At 44.3% G+C, this 21961-nt stretch overlaps 2 protein-coding genes across 5 annotated transcripts in view; both read right to left on the bottom strand.

Annotated features, from left to right (window-relative positions):
* Positions 1 to 3068, bottom strand: part of ARHGEF10 (Rho guanine nucleotide exchange factor 10) — an 87003-nt gene extending 83935 nt beyond the window's left edge. For 2 of the 4 annotated variants that reach the window (XM_033143001.1, XM_033143000.1), the window contains exon 1: positions 2905 to 3068. The gene's annotated coding sequence lies outside the window, so the exon portion shown is untranslated. Of the gene's footprint in view, positions 1 to 2825 lie in introns of all 4 variants that reach the window. The other 2 variants (XM_033142999.1, XM_033143002.1) reach the window with 2 other exon arrangements.
* A 10441-nt stretch (positions 3069 to 13509) lies between these two features.
* On the bottom strand, positions 13510 to 21318 carry CLN8 (CLN8 transmembrane ER and ERGIC protein). Its single transcript, XM_033143003.1, has 2 exons — positions 20725 to 21318; positions 13510 to 13868 (listed from the first exon to the last, which is right to left on the bottom strand). Exons 1-2 carry the CDS (start codon positions 21265 to 21267, stop codon positions 13545 to 13547), a joined length of 867 nt encoding a protein of 288 aa, XP_032998894.1. The 5' UTR covers positions 21268 to 21318; the 3' UTR covers positions 13510 to 13544.
* Between the last annotated feature and the right edge of the window lie 643 nt (positions 21319 to 21961).

Consider the following 21961-nt stretch of genomic DNA (forward strand, 5'->3'; position numbering starts at 1 on the left):
TGATCACCGTCAAAGGTGATGTAATTGGCTCCCCGTCAGCTGTGGCTATAGTACAACACACACTTCATAGTAAATTCATTAAAATCAGAGACATTACTTCTGCAAGTTGGTTCTTATCCTATACCAGCAGCTAAAGAGAAGTAGAGAGCAATGCAACACCAAGGTCACAGGATTTACATATCACAACACTATTTGCTCCCATGAAAGGAAAAATCACATCTTCTGCAACTCTGACATTACTGCTCGTGTGAATAAATTGCCCACATGAGTATTTTAAGTTCAAGTCAGCTGCCAACGTATCAAACTCAACTGAATAAGCACACCTAGGATCCAGCTGTTAGCTTCATGAAAGGTTAAAGAATGTATACTGGGCAAATAAGGTTCTGATGCTCTTAGCCTCAATTCAGTAAAGAATAGGTATGGCTGTTAGAAGGGGTCTTAAACTTAGTGGGTGGCAGGGGGGGACATAGCAAGGCTAATGAATACATTTACTTTGACTGTAGTGTCGTCCGTAGCAAAACAGAAACAATGTATGTTGAGAGAGAAGATTGAACAAAATACAGTACATAAGATGGCATGGTCTCAGTCTTCGATTTTAAAATTAACTCCACACTGCAGATCAGAAGAAAAGGAACGTGAACCCTCAGATTTATGTACATCAGAAGACACCTGTCTGGGAGTCACTTAATAATTTGTGTTACCAAACCAACATCTTGAAATGAGAAGGAAAATTCTTAGAACTGCTGCCACAGGACTTCAATAACAAACTCCTACAGAAAAGACCAATGTAGCAGCGAGCTTCTGGTAATCCTGGTTTAGCATATTAGTACAGTTCAGGGAGACATGGTAAGTTAATGAAACAGGCCCAATGAATGAATGAATGAATGAGGTGACCCATTTTCTCCATGCAATCAAGGTGAGGATCTTCTCGTGCAGACTTGGCAGTTTGTACTGGACACAGGTGAGTGACCAGTGGAAATTAATTAATTAACTTTATAGCATTTGTAGGATGCCTTTTAAGAGGAAGCACTCTCTAAATCAGCTTCCATCATAAAAAAACAATTAAAATTCAACATGTACCAAGTTATCCAACCAATAAGGTGATGTCTGTAGTTCATGTTTCAATATGCTATAGCCAGCAGCTTTTTTTGCAGACTACAAAGCAATCTTTAATCATCTCTGCAGACACAAACTGGTTACAGTTGCACAACTGACAGCAACACAGAGTGTCTTGATTCAGTTCTTGCACCTTACGTTGATACTGCTGTGCTGCAGAGGAATTCCAATTAGGTGTGTATTAATCCTATCTTAGGCAGGTTTGGCCAAACTGCGGGAGGCGGTGAAGGATAGGCGTGCCTGGCGTGCTCTGGTCCATGGGGTCACGAAGAGTCGGACACGACTGAACGACTGAACAACAACAAGGCAGGTTTACTCAACGTTAAATGGGACTTACTTATATATAAACATGCTACAAGCTATATGCATGTCTCGATTTTAATAAGATTTGGGCCACAATCTGGCATAGCTAAATACATATAAACTGACTTATTTCAATGGACTTCAGTACACCTAACTCTCGACTAGATTGCAGCCAGAGAGAAGTGTGCATGAAATTAAAATCCACATATTTAACTCAACAAGTCTGATTAAACTAAAGTTAATTGTTTTCTCCCTGACTCATTTTTTGAAGTTATTTTGTTTGTGTCACTTTACATAAACATCTTACAACATCGTAAGTCATCTATCATGTATCAAACCTCAGAAAACCCTTAAAAAGTTTCTAATGCATGCCTTGTAAAACTTCCCCGTCTGAGTAATATAGGCAATGCAGATACAGTACTTTTAAATATGAAACAGTCACATATCTTTTTCATATACTTTAACGTATTAAGCATAGATTAATATTTAATTACGCATACACGGTAGAAAAATGACAAAATCCTATGGGTGGTATTCAAGTTTCAATCAGAGTAGACCCACTGTAATTAATGGGCCTAACTTAGTCATGTTCATTAATTTCAATGGGTCTACTCTGAGTAAAACTTAATTGAATACCATCCTAATTTACTAAAAGCTCCTTATGCACAGTCTATTCCAGTCCCAATTATTCCAAGCTCTTTCTCAGTATATTGCACGATTCCTTTCCATTTATTTAAGGCTTCAAAACATCAAACCAAAATTTATACTTAAAATAAAAATAAAAATAGATCCCAGCAGTTAGCTAACAGCGTCTCTCTCTCCTCCAAGTCCATTTCTTCGCAGACCTGCTGAGCCAACAAAAAAGCCACGAAGCGCTTTGCATCTGTGCAGTGCGCAAATAGGAATTTTTTGGCCATGACACCACCGATTTCTGAATCCAGAAGAAAGCTACACACCCACTCGCAGCTTATGAATCACTACTCTCCGTGGGGGAATCCAAAAGAGGGGTGGGGTGTGAGAGGGAGGGAAAGGGAGCAGGGTGGAGAGGCTTCTTCTCCAATACAAAACAAGCCTTCCAACTTTCCTCCCTGGCAAGGAAAGAGCAGCAAGATGCAGCCATCCCCAGGGTTCTTTTTTTGGAAGGATGGGGGCACCTGCTGCCTGCCAAGGAGGATGCAGCAGTTGCACCGGAGCAGCGCTTCGGAGTCCGGACCCGTCACTGCACTGCACGAGCCCCTTTTCTTCTTCTTCCTCCCCCAGGGCGCGCGAAGAAGCCCTCTCCGCCGAGATGCCCAAAGGCGCACACAAAGAGCCTCTCTCAGGCAAAGCCTCGAAAGCCCTGCCCCTTCGACTCCTGCTTTGCTTCGACGACCAAAAAACACCCCCCTTTTATTTATTTTTTTCACCTTTCCAGTGTTTCTTTCTGCGCCTCAGGCCGGGGAGAGAGAGGGAACCAAGCGCTGCCCGCCGCCTCCTTCTCCTTACCTCACTTAGCGGGTGCCAACTAGGACGCCCCTTCGCAGAGGCGCGCGCGCGCCCGGAATATGGATACAGCATTTCCCAGCTCATCCATCCACACACACAGGATACCCAGCCTTCAAAGCTGGGAGCCGGAGCTTCCGCGTGATTGGAGGGAGCAGGCAGCAGTCGCGGCTCTCCCGTTGGCTCCCGCGGCTGCCGGTCTTTCTTTTAGTCTCTCCTCCTCCTCCTCCTCCTCCTCCTCCCGCCCCGCGTCGCTGGCGAGGGAAAGCGCCACAAACGCACAGGGAGAGAGTTGGGAAGAGCCGCCCTCCCATCGCATTCCTTGCGTTGCCCACGTGACGCGCCTATAATTGCTCTCTTTTGTACAGCTGTACGGGGTCGGGGAGCTGTCAAGAGTCGCCCAGAGACGGAGCTGGGGAGGAGAACAGGCCAGGCGCACGCACGCACTTGCGCGGATAACTCGGCTGCTGTTCCTGCAGGCAGAGGGAGGAGGAAAAAGAAGGGGGGGGAAAACAAAGCCTCCATTTTATGCGTGGAAACCCCTCGGCCAGCTCCCCGCAGCATCCCTAGGCTGTTTCTCCCCGGCAAGTTTCCTCTCCAAAGAGTGGGGCGGAAAGTTAGGGGAGTCTCTATTAGCAGATGGAGTTGCCACTTTTTTAAAAAAAACAAGATGATAAATTTAAGCGGAGAAGCTTTGGCTCAGTTGGTTTGAGAGTGTTGATGCCAGTGCCGGATTTAAGTATAAGCTTAACAAGATACAGTATAGCTTAGGGGCCCCCTTTCTTGGAGGCCCCCCAAAAAATGAAAGGGGAAAAAACTGGATGTACATTTCCAAAATATAAGATTAAATAAAATTATGTGCAAATGGCTTTAGACACCTATAAGGTCCATAAATCACCATATAGCATATATTCAACACAAAAACAGTGACAATTTGTGGTTGACAAAGGACAGCTGGACATATAAAGGGCCCCATTAGCTTAGGGCCTAAATCCGGCCCTGATTGATGCTGATCATGCCGAGGTTGCAGGCTCGATCTCCGTATGGGACAGCTTCATTTTCCTGCATTGCGCAGAATCTTAGCATTGAAAGGGACCCCAAGGGTCATCTATTCCAACCCCCTGCAATGCAGGAACCTCAGCTAAACCATCCAGGACAGATGGCCACCCAACCTCTGCTTAAAAACCTGCCAAGGAAGGAGAATCCACAACCTCCCAAGGGAGACCGTTCCACTGTCAAACAGCACTTACTGCCCGAAAGTTTATTTTGTATTTTTCGTCAGAATCCCCTTTCTTTTAACTTGAAGCCATTGGTTTGAGTCCTACCCTCTGGAGCAGGGGAAAACAAGCCTGTTTCCTCTTCCATGTGACAGCCATTGAGGTTATTGAAGATGGCTATATCATATCTCCTCTTTCCCAGGCTGAACATACCCAGCTCCTTCAAGGGCTCCTTGTAAGGATTGCTTTCCAGACCCTTGATCATCTTGGTTGCCCCCCTCTGCACACGATCCAGCTTGTCAACATCCTTCTTAAATTGTGGCTCCTTGGGGCGGCTCCTTCTGAAAATGCCTCATGTCATATTCTACACATTCCATCAGTTTGCCTCAGAACCAATGTGTTTTGGATGCTGTCTACACCTGGCTTTTTAAAAAATAAAAAATTCTGCACTGGCTCTTTAAAGACGGCACAGAAATAATCATGTTTTACTTGTGGTAAAGCTGCAGAAGCTAAGTAGGTTAAAAATAATTGCTGTGCCAAATCCTAAAAGCCCAAAGGGAAATTGAAGACTGCTTCCTATGCTGTTTTGGGGTGCTGTGTGATATTAAAATAATAACAGATTGCTATATCTCTCTCTCACCCTCCATTATGTCGGCAGGTTCTCTGCCTTTCAGAGACACACAATAAATATCCGGCAGGTGCAGCACAGCTTTCCTTATTGTTATACACCTCCATGCCGGAAAAGCTGTGCCTGCTGAATTTTTGCTTGCCACACAGCTGTTAAGGGCACAGAGCCTCTGCCCAAAAATGGGGGTAAGAGTGCCAACAGTACTTCTATTATATGGGCACAGCTGCTGAGAACTCTCTTGTCCCACCCAAAGGCTGTGCCTCCACCCTACGACAGGACTCCCTCTGATCCTGGGCCCAAGCTATTTAAAGCTTTAGTTTAAAAGGTAAATCGCCAACACTTTGAATTGTGCCCCAAGCAAACTGGTAACCAGTGCGGCTGTTGCAGTATCACTGCAACTTCAACCCAGAGGCAAACATTCATCCATTTTGGTCCAGATTGCAGCTCCTATAAACTCAGGAATCTTCAAATATAACCCCCCTGGTAGAATGCTTTGCCATTACCCAACCTGGATGTAACGAAGGTCCATTGGTCAGATCCAACCTTCTCAGGAACAGGGACAGCTAGTGCATCAGGCTTAACTGGCCAAAGGTACTCCTGACCATCACCTGTTTATCCAGGTATAAAGTCAAATCCAGGAGCACCCCGATTCTTCAAGGAAAATACATCCCCCATTCAAAACAGATTGAATCAGTGGTCCAGCTCCTTCTGGACCAAGAGCTGATATATGTTGTCTGAATTAAGACGTACTTTGTCAGCCATCATGTAGTCCGATATTACTTTCAGGCACCAATTCACAGTGCTAACAGGACATCTCCATAGCCCTAGAAGTCATCAATAAACCCCCTCAAATCCTTTGGTGATCAGCACCTTTCCTCCACAGTATTTGAGTACAATGGAGGTTGCACAAGACTAAAAGCAAGGGAACTACTAATAGGTTACACACGGTTCATGAAGCTTTGATGTGGAATTCATTCCGTTAATTTCATGCTCTGAAGTCCACACCAGATGCTTAACAAAGTCTTTGGAATGATATAGAGGGAAACGCAAAGCTTTGAATCCAGAGGCAAATTCACGAAGAAGTGACTTTTCCTTAGTCATTTTATAGAACAAGGTCTTGCTCTGTGTTCTCTGTCCTTGTTTGCTGGTAAGCGAGGAAGAATAATTGAAGCTGACAACACTTCGGACCTACCACTCTCTAATGGTTCAAATAATAAGTCGTTCCCCCACTTAAGGCATTTCAATGAAGCCATAATCCCATTCATATTTTTTTTATTTACAGGGCAATCAGAACTTATGGGAAGCCTTTGGTGCCCCATCACATCTTTATAGGGAACCAATTCAGGCTTAGGAGTAAGCATGGCTTAGATCAGAAGCACCCATTAGGGCACTTTCAGAATTGAGCTCCCACCATGTCCCTTTTTTAGGCTCCCATATTCCTATAAATAATAAATGTTGTTCTAACCGCCCCATAAAACTCCCATAGGACAGGTATCTCTTATACCCTCCAACATTTCTCTGATTAAAAGAGGGACATCCTATTATTCCATAATAAATCATCGCCATCATTTGACTGTGTTGCTCCAGCCACTCTGGGTAGATTCCAACACATATAAAAACGTAATAAAACATGAAACATTTAAAAAAAAATCCCTATCCAGGGCTGCCTTCAGATATCTTCTAAAGGTTGTATAGTTACTTATCTCCTTGGCTTGCGGGTTGCATAATTCCATACCACTCAACATTTCTCCGATGAAAATAGGGATGTCCTAAGAAAAAGTGGGACATTCTACGATGAAATCAGGAACTGGGACATCTTCTGTAAATCCAGGACTGTCCCTGGAAAATAGGGACACTTGAAGGGTCTGAATTCTTTCAAGTTGTTTTGTCACCCTACAAATTTCCCCAAGACACATGCAAAATTGTAGCTAAAATGAGTGTTGTGTGTTGTACCAGAGGAATAACTTTCATTCAACCGGAGAGAGAGAGAGTCAGATAGCAGGTGACCTTCATATACACTCTATTTATATAAAACTCTATAAATTATATATGGCTTCTCAATCAATATTAGGCTCCGTTCCAGGGATCCCCCTTCCTCAGTAGGAACAGAACAATTTCAGCGCCTGCAGTATTGATTCATTCCTTAATATCTCTTTCTCAGCATCAGCTTTTTATCCATTAAGACGGGATTTCTCCTCCCCTCCACCTCCAGAATGGGCCATTCTAAAATCACTGTTAGCAGAATCAGTTCACCATTGTTTTTTTACCACCTCTCTGGCGTTGAGATACGTGTGCGCGCATTCAAAAATTTAGGGACTTTTTCTGTTTGCACCATAGGAAGAGTTTGGGGAGATGCAACATAATTGGACATAGCCAAGTACAAATTTAAACCAGCAGGTTGACAACAGGAAGGAAGATCCCCACCATCAGGCCACTTTCCAGTAGATTACATAGAATATGCCCTATAATGCCTGATAATCTCCTTTAAGCTTTATATTAACTCTCACTTTATATTAACCCCCATCCCCACATATTATCCATTTTTAAAAGCACACTGCATTCAAAATATTGGCAGGCGTTTCTCAAATCTTGGTCTCCGGCTGTTGTTGGGACTAAATCTGCCATCATCCCTGACCACCGGTCCTGCTAGCCTGGCTTTAGTTGCGATGCTCTAGTGACCTCCTTGCTTGACTGCTACGAGGCGCTCTGCACAGACCTGCCCTTGAAGACAGTCCAAAAGCTGCCGCTAGTGCAGAATTCAGCTGTGCTTAAGATTGGCAGGTGGGGCAGTCTGATGGGACCACGTGCCACCAGTCCAGAAAGCACTGCATTGGGTGCCATTGTTGGCAGCCGTCTGCCTCGAGAGACAATGGGGGTGCACCTCCGGGAGTGAAGTCAAACTGCTGTGACCTTCCTGGGGCACAAGGCTGGTTAGTGTCTATATGGAGGTCCTGGGCTGCCCGGATGACAAGACTCACTAATGTGGTCCAAAGGGAAGCAGAGCAATACGTTTGGCACTGGCTTGGCCTGCAGGAGATGCTGGAAGGAGGCATTCAAGACGCCATCCTACTGTCTTGGGGACTCATCTCTGAATTTGTGTCCCCAAGCATTTTCTTCTCCCGCAAAGTAGCGGAGATTTAGAATCATAGTTTTCCTTATCCTAGTCGGGCTCCCTTTCCAGACTGACAAGCCCCATCTGCACCAAGTACCGGTACCTCTCTTTTTCAGCCTCTTTAAATAGAGGCCTGCTTTGTCAGTTGTGTTATTTTTATATTTTGTCATTTGCGGGCCTGGCTTCCTTTGGGAGGAAAGACGAGATAAGTATAAATGTCAATAAATGAAACAGAATTTCCAATCTGAGGTCATACATCACTGAACACCAGTTGTGAAGGGAGGTCTATTTTCTCATCATATCCTGCATCTGGGCTTCCTGGAAGTTACCTAGCCACTTTGGAAAGCAGGATGCTAGGACTGCTTTCAAAGCACCAACATTTCAATACCAACCTCATTAAGAAGAAAGCGATCTAACTGGCAAGGCCAGAGGGGAGAACCCCTTTTTCATTAGTGCACTAATAGGGAGCTTAGCACTACGACATGGATATACAAAGCATTTCAGCTGCAAACAATGTATTGCAAGGCTTGCGAAGCCGCTGTGATTTAAAGGAAGGAAGGAAGTTTTCCAAAGCCCCAAAATATACCACTAGTGCAGAGATGGAGGCGGGGAAGGAGGAATCACACAGCTTAGTATATAAAACTCTCTTTATTATACAATTAGAAACCAATTTATTTTTTAATAGGGATCACACACCAGTTGCAGGTGGCAGATGGTAACTTATGGGGGGAGGACAGAGTCTAAACCTCCTCTTTATTACAGTTCGAGAACATAAGGCAGAGAACAGTTGCCTCTGTTCAGTCCTACTGCCTCCTCCCAAGTTCAAGACTCATGTTAAACTATAAAAGTGCAAGTAGGCATGGTGTTAGCTTACATGTCTTGGTCCCATCTCTGCAGCACTGACATCGTACTGGGAAACAAACCTGCCAACGTAACAGAAATCCAAGGCATAATTGAAGAGATGGGTGGCACTTAGCCTCTCCTGAACTGCCCCATTTCCTCCTGCCAACTGCCTCTTTACGGCAATTTTGTCCTCTGTACCAATGGCCTTCCCGTTTTGCAGCCCCTCCTGCAGGGAGAAAAAAATGATTCGGAACTGCCAGGGAACATTTACGGAAAAGAACACGCATGGAGCAAAAGGAAGGATATGCTCCACTTAAAGCACGGAACCATGCGGAACCTGGTTCTGCTAAAACAAGGATCAGAATCGAAACCTGTATGTGCACAATAGGCAGCTAGCTTCCAGAAGGATCTCTGTCCTCAGACTTTTCTCCCCACGCTCACTTTTCAGTAATTTAAGACCCTTGAGAAAAAGCACACGGTTCTGCAAAGCGACGGCTGCTGCAGGTTTGCACAACTGCACCAAGGGGAAATGTTATTGAACTAGGGAGAAAATGGGCTCACTTTGGGCTGAGAGCAACATTTCGGCGGCAAGCAGAACGGATCAAGGGAATGAGGGCGTGTGAATGCAGACACCTCAGCCAAAAGTGGAAGAGGTACAGGGTTAAACTTCAAGATTTCTGCTCCTACGTATTTTGCATCACGAAAACTTTTGCCGACTTTTGATTCTGCACAACTTGAACCACGGAAGCGTCCATTTCCTAGATTTCCCACCATCTGCCCGGCTCTGTGTAAATAGGCTATGGGCCAAGTTGAATTCAGATCAGCTCTTGTCTGCAGTAAGCTCATACTGAAGATAAGCCCCTTCAGGTTTATTTCACTTACTTCCCCTTTTTAGACACAGAGAAGCTGATCTTGGGGGACACACACACACACACACAAAAAAAAAAAAAACTTCTGATCAGAAGCAGACTAGTAAAGTGAGTGAACACATCTTCCGGACCCTGTGTGTGTGTGTGTGTGTGTGTGTGTGTAATGCTGCAGCTGAAAACCACCTTGGGAGTTCCAACAAAAACAATTAGGCCAGGGTTCTGTGCCAAAATATACTTCCTAGTTCACCAGACCAGTGGTTTTCAGTGTGCTGTGGCACCCTGGGGTGCCTTGAATGATGGTCAGGGGTGCTGCGGGCAACACTGGCCTCTGTCCCTCTTTCCTTCCCTCCCTTCCTCTGAGGCCCTCTGGAGTCTCTGCCTCCCAAAGGCATGTGCAGCTGTTTGTTGCATCAGCCTTGGCTACAAGCTCCCCAGGCGATTGGTGTCTCTGGTGCTGGCCAAGGGGTGCTGGCTGCCAGGAGTTGAGGCGGCCTCAGAGTAAGCAAGCAAGCGGGTGAGGGAGCCCAGGCAGCCGGTCTGCCAGCCCTTGCTGTTGGGAATGAACAAGTCCCAGACCCCTGTGTGAGGAGGGGGGCAGCTCAGAGACCAGGGGCGGTAGCTGCGGCTGCCCAGAGGACTCCCAAGGAGAGGGGAGAGGAGAGGAGGCCGAGGAAACACTCCACAAGGGAGGGTGTTCGAAAAAGGGTGAGAGGCTGCCAGCCCTGCAAGGGGTGACACAACTGGGCTCCTGGGTCCCCACAGGAGTGCCGCAGACAAAAATGTAGTTGGTCAAGGGAGCTGTGGACTCAAAAAGGTTGCACTAGACCACTGAATGAAAGGGGGGGGGAGGAATCCTCATCCCCACAAGGTTTCAGAAGTAGATCACCTTGGTGCCTTAGACCAACCTCCCTCTCCACTGGAATAGCCCGTTTGTATAACCTTTCACACACAAATAAAAACAAGGTTACACAAAGGACACGCCGACCCCCATCCGTTCGTATCAGAGTATTTCTAAGGAGTTACAATACTTTTGGTGTTTTCAGCGTTTGCGATCCGAAACGTTCGAGTACCAAGGCGTTCGAGAACCAAGGCTCCACTGTGCTACAGTTTATGGGGAAGTGGTTCCATTTGGTCGGGTACTTTTGGATGCGTTTCATTTATCATTTGCGCCTGCTTCGTTATGTTTGCAATTGTGTAAACCTCTCCCAAGTTTTGAAAGCCGCCTCAAGCACCGTTTTAACTATGGAAAGGCGGCCTACAGATGACGATTTATGTTCGCTTTGCCTCACAGAGCACGAGAACCACCGACGAAATTATTCAGTTCCATACGTCCTGGGGTTTCATATCTTGCTATGACATTGCAACAGCGGAACGTAACAGGTGCCTTTAAACAAGAACAACAATATATTGTGTGCTGGATTCAAAGCTTCTGCTCTGATCGCGAATGGACCTTTTCAACCCTGGGAAGACTAGAGTGAACAGATGCCCCCATCTATCAATGGATGGGAAATTGCTATTAACCACCATGCTGTGAGTTTCCGAGGCTAATTTTCTATGGTTGCATTTATGCTACCAAAATGTGCTCCCTCACTGCCTGCTATTACTACTTCCAAGTAAATGCCAGGACAAATGCACAGCACTCTGGCTGTAGATTTCTCTGAACTGAACCTTCACAACTGTACATTAATGTCTATTTACCAAGGGAAGAGGAAGCAGAAGAGAGGGAGGGGGAAAAAAACACCCTGTATTTAACAGTGTCCTTCATCGTGCTAATTTTCCACCAACAGTTCCATCAGTATGCATTAGTGAATGGAAAAAATCTCGTTTCCCTTAAACCTCTGCACCATAGGTTGGAATGCAAAGCTACACAGTAGGAAGAATTATGCACTCAAAATAAATAAACACAAACTAACGAGCATGCTTGCAGTGCAATCCTGTCTACTCAGATGTTAAGTCCCACTGAGTTCAGTCAGACTTAATTCACAGGCAAGCGTAGGTAAAACTGCCTCCTTTGCCGATTGTATATATATTCTGCTTGTCAAAACAAGCGAACTATTCATTGCAATGGCCACCAGGTGTCAGCGTTCCACAACTTTCTGCTGGAATACGGATTCTTTGAACAAGTTTCCTGCAACCTTTAATAAAAAACCAAGAATGATTCACAACTTTTACACTGTGAGAAAAGTCAAAAGGACGGTGTTTTTCTTGGACCTTTCAAAAACTGTTGGTACCTTTTCAGAAGCATCTTAATACCTGACACCTGAAGGGGATAGGGTTGAGAAGGATAGAGGTCTGTTATAAACAGGATTACTGGTATATATATATCTACTGTGGTTTAAATTTATGAAGCAAAGGGCAAACACTCAGGGTCTTTTAGCAGTTAAGGCAGTACTAATTAAGTGAACCCAGTAGGGCAAGTTTGCCCCAAACTCGGCCCTCCAGATGTTTTTGGGACTACAACTCCCATCATCCCTAGTTAACAGGACCAGTGGTCAGGGATGATGGGAATTGTAGTTCCAAAAACACCCGGAGGGCTGAGTTTGGGGGTGCCTGCGCTAGAGTACAGTGGTACCTCGGGTTACATACGCTTCAAGTTAAATACTCCGCTAACCCAGAAATAACGCTTCAGGTTAAGAACTTTGCTTCAGGATAAGAACAGAAATCGTGCTCTGGTGGTGCAGCGGCAGCGGGAGGTCCCATTAGCTAAAGTGGTACTTCAGGTTAAGAACGGACCTCCGGAACGAATTAAGTACGTAACCAGAGGTACCACTGTATTCATCGCTAAATTCCTAGCAACCAGTTGGGGAGCTATTGGAAACTGGTCAAGAGGTCCAAAATATATTTTCTGACCCTATTTGTTAAATGCGACACAAGTTTTAAAAGATGAAATCTAAACCTCTCTGGGGTGCACTGGAGCTACGGATGCCTCTGAGCCTAGCTGGCCATGGCAGCAACAGAAGCAGGAGGGGTACGAAAATCAGGCCAACCCCTGCATCAGCTCCAGGCTGTCACAGCAGCAAAGACACAGATCGGGCCTGACACTGTTGCCAAATGGTGGCGAGACCAGCTCAGAAGGACTGGCTCAGCTCTGTTCCATTTGGTGGGCTTTCCACGGGCAGGGGTGCCAGCAGCGGGCATGCCTTGTGCCCTGAGCGCAGAGGGGCCTCCACTCAGGCTACCTCCCCAAAAAAGTGCAGTGTAAAATAGGGATCAGGACTGCTCTGAAAGAGGTGCCAAAGGTTTACAGCAGCCTACCCTCAGATATTTTAGATTAAAACTCTCACCATCATTTGGCAGTTGGGAACCCAAAAGATCTGGAAATCTCCAGGTTGGGGTGGAAGGCAGGTTCATGCTAAACGGAGGTGATTGTGCATCTCGGAGGCAATTAAACTCACTGCCTGTGACTGCAAGAGGCAAAAGGGGCATGTCTGTGCAAGTACGGCGCCATATGGAACGAAGCCTGTAAAACCAACCCTGACATTCTGAATCACCAAACTACCTCTGTTTTGATGATATGTCTATTCTGGAGTCGGCCAGAGTCTGGTAAGATGGGGGTGCTTCTGGAAACACCAACTGTCCCTGGTGACATTTTGGAGACAACCAGAAAAGTATTCTGGACAGTGATCTGTCCCTGGTCAGCTCTAAGAAATGGAAGGCCGGTCCCCGAAACTAGTCTGGAAAACAGCCAACTCTTCTCCTGCTTTTTCTCGTATTCAGTTACCTCTTCTACATTTCCTGCAGTATGCAGATGTGTAACACAGCTATTTAAACCAAATTTGCAACTGCCACAGTTATTTGATTAAGAATACTGATAAGAAAACTGTGGAATAGTAATAAATAGGTTTCAGATCCCTTAACTTTAAAAACAACAACAACCCCGAAGCTTCGGCAATCCTGTCTACTCGAGCTACCTCCACCTGGCCTCTTTTTTAAAAAAAAAAATCGGTTCCCGAAGAGGCCCAATGATGTCGCCGTCACAACCCTTTCTTCTGCAACACGTTCCCATTGGGTTTTGGGGACGAGCCGTTTTCCATTGTTCTATTGTCAAAGTTCCAGTCCACGGGGCAGAGGAGCTGCTGAGTCTTTTTGTATGTCCAGTAGGGGTTAAGTATTAAGGTGACGGCGCTCATCCCTGTGAACACGACAGCAAAATGCAAGAGCCCCAGGTTCTCCACAACAGCGTTCCAGTTAGAAATGCACACCCACCACATGTGGTAGGTAAGGATCATGCGGCAATGGAACATGTGGATCATCAACCACTGGTTTGCCTTCCAAAAGGAAGTGTTCGCCAAGCCGACCTGGAAGAGAAGAAAATCAAAAGTTAAGACTCTCTCTCTATATATATAATGCATATTTTTTCATGGGAGTTATATTCAGAACACATTTCACCTCAAATAACACCACCAAGAGCATGCACAAAGTTTGCCAGTACAGTGGTGCCTTGGTTCCCAAACACCGAAAACCCGGAAGTTAAGTGTCTTCGGAAGCCGAAACATCCAATGAGGATGTCGGCTATTGTTTCCGGGGCACCTGCACCAATCAGAAGCTGTGCCTTGGTTTCTGAACCTTTCGGAAGTCAAACGGACTTCCGGAATGGATTAAGTCTGGCGCTTTTGTTTTTGCTATTTATTTTGCATTTTTGTTTTTGAGCTTTTTTTTTTTTTGGTTAATTTATTTTTGTGACTGTTGTGGAACCCAGTTCAGCTACTGATTGATTGATTGTGTGACTGCGGAAATGGATAAAAGCCCCCCAACCAAACAATGACTATCATCAGGTAAGGGAGGAAAAAAAACTAATTTAAATTTTTATCATCTACAATACTGTCTTATTTATTTTATAGTACAGTACATTGATTATTGCTTTCATTTTATGGATCAATGGTCTTGTTAGATAGCAAAACTCAAGCTAATCTGCTGTTCTAGGGATTGTTTTTAAGAGTCTGGAATGGATTAATCCGTTTTGCATTACTTCCCATGGGAAAGCATGCCTTGGTTTTGGAACGCTTTGGTTTTGGAACGGACTTCCGGAACGGATTAAGTTTGAGAACCAAGGTACCATTGAATAGATATTTAGACACCAAACTTCCTGGAAGTCAATTGTTTTAAAATGCCAGGAGGCTTTTAAACGGCCATCTTCCAAGATGAAGAAACACGCTGGCATTGAAAGCAATAAGCTTGGGCAATGACTGATGACTGGAATGTGAAGATGACAGTCATCTCACAATTGGCAATACAGGTAGTTCCCAAGAGCTGATAACAAGACATACACCTTTCTCAATCAGGGTGTATGGTGCCTCTGGCGACACTGAGGACCAACAGGAGTTCCTCCTCAGTATCTTAGAAACTCTGATCTATAAGCTAGGATCCAAATGGCTCCTTAAACCAAGGATACAGTCACCAGGATAGACTGTCTAGTTGCCCATTTGGGGGAAAGGCGGCTCTAAAAACTTATTTTTCAAAGGATGGACGGACTGTGATGGATTCTCAGTTAAACGTCTGGCCAGTTCAGATAACAACCTTGAGCTCCTTAAGAGCTTTGAGAACTTAAAGAAGAAGAAGAAGAAGAAGAAGAAGAAGAAGAAGAGTTTGGATTTGATATCCCGCTTTATCACTACCCGAAGGAGTCTCAAAGCGGCTAACATTCTCCTTTCCCTTCCTCCCCCACAACAAACACTCTGTGAGGTGAGTGGGGCTGAGAGACTTCAGAGAAGTGTGACTAGCCCAAGGTCACCCAGCAGCTGCATGTGGAGGAGCGGAGACGCGAACCCGGTTCACCAGATTACGAGTCTGCCGCTCTTAACCACTACACCACACTGACTCTCAAGAAGAAGAAAAGTCACTTGATCCAGGGACAGTCCACACACACACACACACACACACGTTTGTGTGTGTGGCCTGCTCCTTCCTCTTTTTCGCGATTGTTTCATCATGTGAAAATATTATCCACAACTGTGAGGTAAGTGAAAACAAGGTGCAGCAATTCACGCTGTTCACTTCTCCTGCTCAGGCTGCACAGAAAAAGCATTTCGGGCCCAGAAATTCATTCCGGTTGTGGGGACAAAATATGAACAGGATGGGGTATTTTAGTGTGTGAAAACAGCCAAGATCCAATGATCCCCAGGCATGCATCTCCAGATGGTGGAGATGTCAGGTGCCAGGCATCTTCCTTTGGTCATAAGTGGCCGATAGTCAGGTGAAAAATGCACCTGGCTAGCTTCAAACACTGGTTTCTCGGTGGTGAAAGGATACAATGCATATGCCAAGCCATTCTCATTACGTTACAGATCTTAGGGACAACCCATAGTATTAGAAAAGAACACAGGAGAAATCCCGCACGGAGACCCAACACAGAAGTGAAACTTGAGAGCTTATAGTGAACAGCTAGCTTCCCAATGCAGGAGCCTGTTAATTGAACGTTTACTCAAAAACACAAAGAGTCAGCATTTGGGCGAGTCTGCCTTAATTAAGAAGAAGAAGAAGAAGAAGAAGAAGAGGAAGAAGAGTTTGGATTTGATATCCCACTTTATCACTACCCGAAGGAGTCTCAAAGCGGCTCACATTCTCCTTTCCCTTCCTCCCCCACAACAAACACTCTGTGAGGTGAGTGGGGCTGAGAGACTTCAGAGAAGTGTGACTAGCCCAAGGTCACCCAGCAGCTGCATGTGGAGGAGCGGGGACGCGAACCCGGTTCCCCAGATTACGAGTCTGCCACTCTTAACCACTACACCACACTGGCTCTTTATTAATTAAACTCTTTAATGTGAGCTAAAGAAAGAGCTGCTACCAGATTGTCCCTGGCTTGCATCCCTGAATATGGAATAAGCAGGTTCCATTAAACCAAGTCAAAAGAAGAAAGAAAGAAAGAAAAAGGCTTGAAACTGAAGACAAGTTTATCTCTAGAACTTTACAGAAGGAAGGTTTCTTGTTCTCTGCCACGGATGGCAAACTCTCTACATCCAAAACACAACCAGCAGGAAGACCCACAAGCCGGAAGAGGTGATGTATTTGAGAAACGCACAAAAAGGAAACAGTAACACAAACAGGACAATCGACAATGGAAGAATCGGTTACAACCAATAAGCCATTTTCAAAATATGTCACAATTATCGAAAGTCCTTGGGGAAAATATTTTGAACAAACGCCTTTGGGGAAATGTATCCAAAGTCCTCATGTGCATTTTGTATTTTGACTCAGCAGCTTTCTATCTTGTTAATAGGCTGCTGTCCAAGATGCATGTTGGATTGTTTGACTCAAATTGCATCCAGCCTTTCTTTCCAGGACAAGAAAAGAATGTCCTCCCATCATTAAGGCCCCCTTAAAAAACTAAACGAAAACACTACCCAAAATTCCTTTTCAGAGGCTGCAGGTTGCTGGAAGAGAGGAAGAAGGAAAATTTGCCTTCCATGAACTGCCTAAAGCAGGCATAGGCAAACTCGGTCCTCCAGATGTTTTGGGACTACAATTCCCATCATCCCTGACCACTGGTCCTGTTGGCTAGGGATGAGGGGAGTTGTAGTCCCAAAACATCTGGAGGGCCGAGTTTGGGGATGCCTGGCCTAAAGCTAACTTATCTTAGGATCGCTAGATAAATCCTGGCTAAAACTGGATTGCACAGGGCTGCAGGCAGGGTGGATAAAAATCAATGATTTTTTTTTAAACAAAATCAAAAAAATCAGATTTTTTAAAATTTAAATTGGATTTTTTAAAAATTTAAATTGGATTTTTTAAAATAAAATGGTTTTTGAGGAAAATATATTACCATCCAAAGGTTATTCAATCATGAAATAAAGATTAGTTTTCTAATTATGTAGAATAAGGCTGTATATGTTTCATTTTTTTGGTAAATAAATTCCATTAATCCATTCACAATGTCATTTATGCTGTTCTGGAGGTTTTTGTATGATTATTGGGCAGTTTCTCTGCCTACAAGATATTATCACAGATGCTTGGTTTACTTTTGCAGTTCTCAAAACTGAATTTGACTCAGCAGATATCACATGCCTCTTCTTCACAGCAAAAATGTTATAACATGAACAGAGTTGAGAAAAAGACCTTAATCCTATTGTTCTACAAACCTATGAATACAGAATCAACCCCTTCAGTGTTAAGTTTCAAGAAGTTCAGTGAATAGAATAGAAACAATATTTTTCTGATTGTTTGGAGTGGAATGGATCTAATAAATCTATTTAAATTGCTATTATTAAGGTAATGATTATTTTTCTCCTTCCTAAGTACAACAGAAAAGTTGTCCAAATATGAATGATTAACCTATTAAACTGGGGATAAAAAACTAATATGAAAAGTTGTTATTCTAAAAATCTTCATCTACTTGCATATTAAAGTTATACCAGCAAGAATTACCGGTAGTCTTTATGTAGAAAACTGTGATCTAAATGAAGCCTTATTGACTAGTGATTTAAATCAGTTTAATATAAATCAAATCCACCCTGGCTGCAGGTTTCAAAACTGCAGACTGTGTCTATTTCCAACAAAGCAAAATGGGTTGTTAGTACACACTTCCTCTTTATATGGTAAGATCATGCCACACTTTCTAAGCAAGTGACAACCTGACCACTTTGAAGAGTATGCAAGAGAAAGATAATGTTTAATTGTTCTTTTGACTCGAATGCTGGCGTGGTTTCTTTGTTTGTAAATAGCACCCTGTGATCAGCATGCCATTCCCTCTAATTTTTGATGGGTGGTAACACACAAAACAGTATTATTATTATTGTTTATTCAAATTATACACCGCCCTTTATCAAAAGATCTCATACATTTCCTATGAAAGAGACACAAACCTCTGATTCCCGAGTATGCTCAAGCTGCCCAATATCAAAAGCGCTAGTTGAAAAGCTGACCAAGGAATACAAGATTAATAGGTGAGAGTACTCCTGAGCAGGTGCAGAGTGCCTTTCCCCTCAAGATTAAAACCCCAAATGGAATTAATCCCAATGAAACATAGCTTCTTCCAACAGATGTTCAGTTTGTGAGCATGTTCAGAATTTTAACAAGCAGAGTCGAGAATAGTTTTAATTTGCTACCGTATTTTTCACTCCATAAGACGCACTTTTTTCCTCCTAAAAAGTAAGGGGAAATATCTGTGCATCTTATGGAGCGAATGGTGGTCCCTGGAGCTGAATTGCCCAGGGGCCAAAAGCAGATTGTGCTTTTTATTTTACAAAGAGAAAAGGGGGTGTTGAAACGACCCTGCTCAGCAGCTGATCTGCAAGAGATCGGGAGAGAGATAAGAGTCCCCAGCTCCCTTTCAGCCCCGCCCTCCATTGTTGAATGTGCTGCAGAGGGAGGTTGTTTGTTTCCCCAGGACATGTGACTGGCTGATTAGATTATCTGTCCGGGAACAGAAGAAATGTTTCCTTAAGATTTTTCAGAAATGTGAGTTGAACCCCATAAAAATGGGGCTTTTCCTCTTTGCTTTTCCCCCTTTGCAAAAGGAGCTTTGCTTTTTCCTCTTTGCAAAAAAAGCTGCAAAACTTTTAGCTGATCCTCAAAAAAACAGGGCTTTTAGAGGAGGAAAACCAGAAAAATAATTTTTTTTCTTGTTTCCTCCTCTAAAAATGAGGTGCACCCTATGGTCCGGTGTGTCCTATGGAGCGAAAAATACGGTATCTTCGTTAGCTGAGAGGACTACACTAACTGCAGCATATATTGGTTTTTAAATGGTGGCCACTTTCCACTGTTTATAGCTAATTCCATCCAGAAAGGATGCCTGAAAAGTCTAAAATGCATCTCAAACATAGGTGATATCAGCAGACCTGCTTTTTCTTCAAACCCACTGGGTTTGAAATCAACTTTAGCATGGGCGGTTTCTGTTTTTTTAATATGCAGGCAACGGGGTTCTCCTGCATGTGTAGGTCTAAAAGCATAACAGTGTGAGCTCGGTGAATATTGTAAAAATGGAAAATTTAGAGATTAATCACTCAGAAACCAAGGCTATGGTCTTTGGAAAAGGAAGGCAAGAAACACCAGACGGTTGTATGTGGCATTAACAGCTAGAATAATATATGCACAGAAATGGAAGGAAGAGAAGGTTCAGACAAAGGAGGGGCTTTTGAAAGTAATGGACTGTGCAGTTATGGCAAAGCTGACAGCGAAATTAAATAGATCAAAACGGTGAACATTTTATAGAATACTGGAGGCCTTTCATGGACTATTAAAATGTATATACTGCAGTCAAATGAAATTGTGGGCAGGATTCGAGATAAAAGCAGCGGAAGAAAAATGATAAAATAATTGCAATAGAGAAACTTTTTGTAATCGATAATGACATAATGCAGTAGAAAACGTTTGAGTAAAAACACTGTGGAGGTGAGGTTGGGATGCCAACTTTTGAAACAATGCAATTATTTTGACAGGAAGGTTATTGTGAAAATGTTTTGAGAAACCTGGTAACAAATTATGTATAAAGAAACTCCTGACAGTCAACAGATGAGCAACCAACAGATCACAGTTACAAATTCGAAAATCTAGGTTTTTGTTGTTGTTTTATTAAAAAAAAATATACACTTCTGGGAAGACTCCTAGGAAGGCCATAAAGCTTTCAGCTTTCAGTTAGAAGCTTGGGCGCCATACCAGACCTTTATCATATACAAAGGGTGGTTTTCTAAATGCCCCTGGACCTTTTAAAAATCACCACTCTCCAGAAAACATGCAAACCTGACAGTGTCCATCTGAGCAAGGTATTAAAGGCCTCATTTGCCCCCTCCAGGCCTCACCAGGCCTAGCTTCTCAGACGGAGCTGTTTTGGGGCACCACAACTCTGGCCTGCTTTGCCCCAAAGGCTTCCACCCAAAAGACAGGGCAACACAGTTTGTGATGGTGGTATTAATAGGACTGTGGTTTTAGACCAGGGGTCAGCAAACTTTTTCAGCAGGGGGCCGGTCCACTGTCCCTCAGACCTTGTGGGGGGCCGGATTATATTTTTTTTGGGGGGGAGGGGGAAATAAACAAATTTCTATGCCCCCAAATAACCCAGAGATGCATTTTAAATAAAAGCACACATTCTATTCATGTAAAAACACGCTGATTCCTGGACTGTCCGCAGGCCGGATTTAGAAGGCAATTGGGCCGAATCCGGCCCCCGGGCCATGTGTTTGCCTACCCATGTTGTAGACCTTTGCTCACCCAACATCTCACCTTTAAAAGCATCCACGATATGCAAGTGAAAGGCGTACTCATCTCCAGCAGCATTCCCATCAAGGGTATGTAGTGCCCGGACTTTATGTTGGTGACCAGGCCAAAAAAACCACCAAAGGCAAGGAAATGATGAACGACTAAGAACAAGTCAAATGTCCTGAAGACAACGTTGGAAACGTGAACAGCTACATTTTCGAGCAGGAAGAAGCCAGAGGCTATGAGGCAGTTGAACCAGCTCCACTCCTGCTGGGAGTACACCTTGTCGGCTTGAAAAACCGGATCCAGAAGCAAGGCCCACAAGCCGGCGACACAACTCTGGATGCCAAACACGCCTCGCGTAGCAGCCAGGTTCCAGAATACTTTCTCCTTCGCCGGCAACGAGCGGTAAGTGGCTATCATCCACGAAGACAGGCAGTGCGAGAGGCAGAACACTCCCAAGTAGAGGAAGAAGCCGGCCGCCACTAGCTTCAGGCGGACTTCCCACAAAACGTAATCCCACGAAAATAGGGACGAGGGTGTCGGCCCGGCAGTTTCAAGATTCATTTCTTCAGTTCACGCTGCAAAGCTGAACTTGTGAGAGTGTGTTTCCCCGCCCACCCACCCAAGAAGGGTCTGCTTAAGGATCTCGAACTTCCGCCGTTAGCTTGAGCTGTGGTCCAATACACGCTGCCATCTGCAGAGGAAAACAAAGAGGAAAGCTATAGAAAGCTATACGCATGTTTGTGTGCCAAGGCATGTGGGTACACACACACACTCATGCCTCACTAGTAGCTCTAACAATTAGAAATCAAGCGATGATGCGCGCATTAGCAATAGCAGCACAATTAACTGCTTTCTCACATTCTTTGCCCACTCCCTTCCAGGTAACATCTGGATCCATCGAGGGCAGGGCTGATGACAGGGTTTCTCGTCACTCATCATCAGGCCCTGCCAACATGGCCCCAAATCCATACGCTGGAAATGTGCAGGCTTAGAAGTTGCGACACCAACCGTATCCTATTTTACAGCATTCACCTGTAATGCAAACATACACTTCTTTTTATCTAAATCCACTGGCTGTGACGTGGCTTCCAGGAGGCAAACTGAAGAGGGAAAGGATTTAGGGGCCAAGAATCGAATCTGCTTGGTGCGGCCTATAGGTTTACTCATCAGATAAACAAACAGACGGACAACTATATCTATGGCTTTTAGAAGACATCCGAAGGCAGTGCTGTATAGAGTTTGGATTTGATATCCC

The sequence above is a fragment of the Lacerta agilis genome, chromosome 3 (genome assembly GCF_009819535.1).
Source record: "Lacerta agilis isolate rLacAgi1 chromosome 3, rLacAgi1.pri, whole genome shotgun sequence".
Lineage (NCBI taxonomy): Eukaryota > Metazoa > Chordata > Lepidosauria > Squamata > Lacertidae > Lacerta > Lacerta agilis.

Bases quoted from the DNA above. Each gene is read 5' to 3' on its own strand.
- CLN8 (XM_033143003.1), bottom strand. From the start codon at position 21,267: ATGAATCTTGAAACTGCCGGGCCGACACCCTCGTCCCTATTTTCGTGG. The intron at 13,869-20,724 runs GTGAGATGTTGG...CTTCTCTTCCAG, and splicing joins TATCGTGGATGCTTTTAAAG to GTCGGCTTGGCGAACACTTC.